Source organism: Dendrobates tinctorius, unplaced genomic scaffold, assembly GCF_039654945.1.
Source record: "Dendrobates tinctorius isolate UK_male_01 unplaced genomic scaffold, ASM3965494v1 ptg000019l, whole genome shotgun sequence".
NCBI classification, from domain to species: Eukaryota; Metazoa; Chordata; class Amphibia; order Anura; family Dendrobatidae; genus Dendrobates; species Dendrobates tinctorius.
In genome coordinates, this window is record NW_027361687.1 from 80,605,940 (window position 1) to 80,609,760 (window position 3,821).

At 43.7% G+C, this 3,821-nt stretch overlaps 1 protein-coding gene across 1 annotated transcript; it reads left to right on the forward strand.

The window, feature by feature from the left end:
• Positions 1-530: 530 nt before the first annotated feature.
• Positions 531-1,463, forward strand: LOC141082659 (olfactory receptor 6E1-like). The gene has a single exon (XM_073566610.1). It carries the CDS (start codon positions 531-533, stop codon positions 1,461-1,463), a length of 933 nt encoding a protein of 310 aa, XP_073422711.1.
• The last annotated feature ends 2,358 nt before the right edge of the window (positions 1,464-3,821 follow it).

The window sequence follows — 3,821 nt, forward strand, 5'->3', positions numbered from 1 at the left end:
CAGGTGATTTGAGTAAAACTGAAGACTTTTACATTAAAGTTGTATTATTAACCTTACTTTCATGCTATTGGTTACAAAAATATTCTATGAAACTGTCTTACCAAAATTTATGAAATTGCTATTCTGTTCAATGAGATAATGATTAAAATTTTTCTTTCCAAATAGGGTGTACTCACTTGCTGAACACTGTATGAATTTTTTTCTTTTTTTTTTTAATGATATTTGTGCTAATTACCTGGTCAAAAGAGCAATAACAGAAGGTTACTGCTTTGGCCTAAGGAGCCAAGTCATTAAAGCGAGAAGACTAGGTTCACATCTACTGTATATTGCAGTGGAACCTTTCTTTGTAACTGTTTTAGGTGGAAAAATTAATATTTTATTTGGAGCATCTCTTAGTCCTTTTTTCACTTACTGAAATCAATTTTCCAATTTTATAATATTTTATCTTTCTTTCTAAACTCATATGTTCAATTTTGTCTACTAGGTAAAAGACATTCCAAGCTGAAAGATCTCTTTCATCCATAGAAAACATGGAGGACATTAACAATACTGTTGTCACTGACTTTATTTTACTGGCATTTGAAGATTTTCTTCAATTTCAAATTTTGCTTTTTGTTGCCTGCCTATTCATTTATATTACATGTATCATCGGGAATTTGATCATATTTTTGCTTATTCTTGTTGACGTTAGTCTTCATTCCCCGATGTACTACTTTATTAGCAGATTTTCTATTTTAGAAATCTTTTTTGTTTCTATCATTGTCCCAAAACTTTTAGACATTCTTATTGCAGGTAGAAACCGGATTGGTTTTGTCACTTGTTTCTTTCAGTTATACTGTGCTGATACCACTGGTATAGCAGAATGTTACCTTCTCACTGTTATGGTTTTTGATAGACATTTTGCCATCACAAACCCATTGCAATACTTGATCATAATGAGTCATTGTTCTACCAGGCTTGCTGTATTCCCATGGATTGTTGGTTTGGTTGTGGCTTTGATACCTACCATCATCACAGCATCTTTAAAATTCTGTGGACCCAACATAATTGACCATTTCTTCTGTGACCTGGCTCCTTTACAGAATTTAGCATGTTCTGATCCTTTCGTCAGTAACCTTGTGACGAGCATAGCTGCCATCATTGTCGTTCTCCTTCCCTTTATACTAATTATTGGTTTCTATACTCATATAATCATCATGATCTTGAAAATAAAGAGTGTAGAAGGTAAACGCAAAGCCTTCTCCACTTGTTCTTCCCATCTTATAGTTTCTAGCCTTTTTTTTTGTACAGGTATCACTGTGTATGTCAAACCAAATGATAGCCAACATGACAAATTTCTTGCTTTTGTATACACAATTGTAGTTCCATTATTAAATCCATTTATTTATACATTTAGAAATAGAGATGTCAAAAATGTATTTTTCAAATTGTTGACTAACTTTAAATTAATTGGTAAAAAATAAGTTGAGATGAGAAAATCAAATCGAAATGAATTGATTTTGCTATGAATTTTCAGTCGGCAAATTTGGGCGAATTACCTAACATAGCAACCAACATGTGATAGAAGAAGGATCAACCAAGTTAAAATTCAGAGCCGCCTTTGTATTCCATAAATAGCTTTTCTTTCTTCACTGACCCCCTAATGAGAGACATTTCCATTAAGAGGAAGAACTCCAAGTGCTAGGGGAGGTATCTCTGAAGATTATGTTCTTGCTAAAGAATTGGGGAGCAGCATTTAGATTGGGAGGCAGAATTAGGTGGATATGGAGGTCATGGTTGAGTTGGTAGGAATGACACTGGCATCTACTGTGTTGGTAACAGGAGTAATGGCAGCCATGGCAGTATCTGTAATCAAAGCAAATTTAGAAGTGGGATTCATGAGGAGGAAGAAGGGTTTGGGATATTTCCCAAATTAAAACATATGCCAGCCGAGTCAAGGCTGATGATAATAAATGTGTAGTAGACAAGACTTAACAACTAGATTGGAGGGGGATATGCTGTTGGTGATAAATTAAGGAGAGTATGTATGGCCCAAAACATAGAAACCTTCGACGGGTAGATCTGTATCTAATTCTGAAACCTCGGGAGCAGATAACACAACAGTTACTACTAATGTAAGGTTAGAAGCTATCAGACTTAGGGAAGGTTTGGTGGTGATAGTGCTGGTGGTAGAGATGTTGTGATAGATGCTGGTGTAAGCATCTCTTGTGAAATTGTTTCTCTCATTTACCCAAAGAATAGCAGTGTGCCGGCTCTTCAGTAAGAAATAAATCAGTTGTCATTCAGGCGCAAATGAAATATCACAAGCTTACATGGATAAGAGAATTGACCAGAGGTATGAGCAAATTTTTTTCCTCCTGCTCCTTCCTGTCATAATTCTAGTTGGCAGGCTATATCTAGAACAAAGTTGTTTTTATCATCATCATTATCATTACCTGCTGCTTATTGTACTCCTACTTCACCTCCTCCTCTTCACTTTCATCATCAGTTATCCATACCTATTTTTGTGGTCATGAAACAACGATACTAGCCAAATCATCTGCTTATATGCCAACTGACCACACACCTGGACAATTTGATGGTGCTGCAGTCTCTGTCGCACCACTTGGTGTTACTGGCATGCAAATGATGGTATGTGCTTAGAGTTGATGGAGAATACACATGTGGGAGAGAGGGTCCCCGTCGAGTGTCTGGGTCAGAACCAAGGGGACTGTCACCTGGGTTCCGGGAGAAACTGTTTCCGGGGGACAGAGTTCGGGGATGGACCGTTGTGACAGACAGATGGGCTGGGGGAGGGAACAGTATAAAGGAGACGGGGAATTCCCGGGACGATGAGTCAGCAGAACGATACAGAAGGAGCAAGAGATCGTGGGAGCGACTGAGAGCCAGAGTGACTCACCAGAGCCAGGAAGGAGGCCAGAGACAGGAGAGACACTTCCCCTGGACATCAGTGGGATGGTGCCGAGATGACCGTTCGAGAACCGCTGCCCCGCGTCGACCAGCGGCCGCCGCCTTCTTCCAGCCCGCGGCTGCGGCCTGCCCGCCGTCATTCATGGCCGTTGCCGCCTCGCTCCTGCCCGCAGCTGCGGCCTGCCAGCGGCCGTTGCCGCCTCGCTGCTGCCCGCGGCTGCAGCCTGCCCATGGACACCAGCGGCCGCTGCCGCCTCACTCCAACCCGCGGCTGCGGCCTGTCTCCTGCTGCCCGCAGCTGATCTGCCTTCACCCGTGGTCGTGGTATGCCCAGTGCCGTCGGCGGCCACCACTGTCCTGCTCCGGTCCGCAGCAGGGGCCGAGCCTCTGCCTGCAGCGGATTCCCCGTCACAGCCGTTAGCTGTGCAGGTGGCCTATCCTTCGCCACCCCACTTCGCTGCCACTTGCCCCAGCCTGGGGGCTGCGGCCCATCCGTCCAAGGACTCCGCTGGGGCCTGTGAGGTTCCAGTGTCACCAGAGCGCCGGAGAGCGCGAAGACTCTGTCAACGCCTCAGCAACTGGGTCCAGCGACTACTATGCCAAAAGAACACCATCCCGAACAGCGAGGGACATCTGGACGGCTAAGTTGACTATATAATTAAAGACCCGTAGTCGGCCATACCGCGGCCCTATAGTGACCGGCTAGTGCCGGACGTAGTCGTGTTCTACCCATTTGTGTTTGCTTGTTTAGAGCCCCTGCGAGGGCAATCCGTGTTACCCCTTTTTGTTGATCAGGCCGTGACTGAGGAAAGTTCCCTCTAGTCCTATAAACGTTATTATAGAAAGCACCAAATTGTCTCGCGACTCGTCACTGCATCCTGCGCACCTGCAAGCACCACAAACTGCCACAG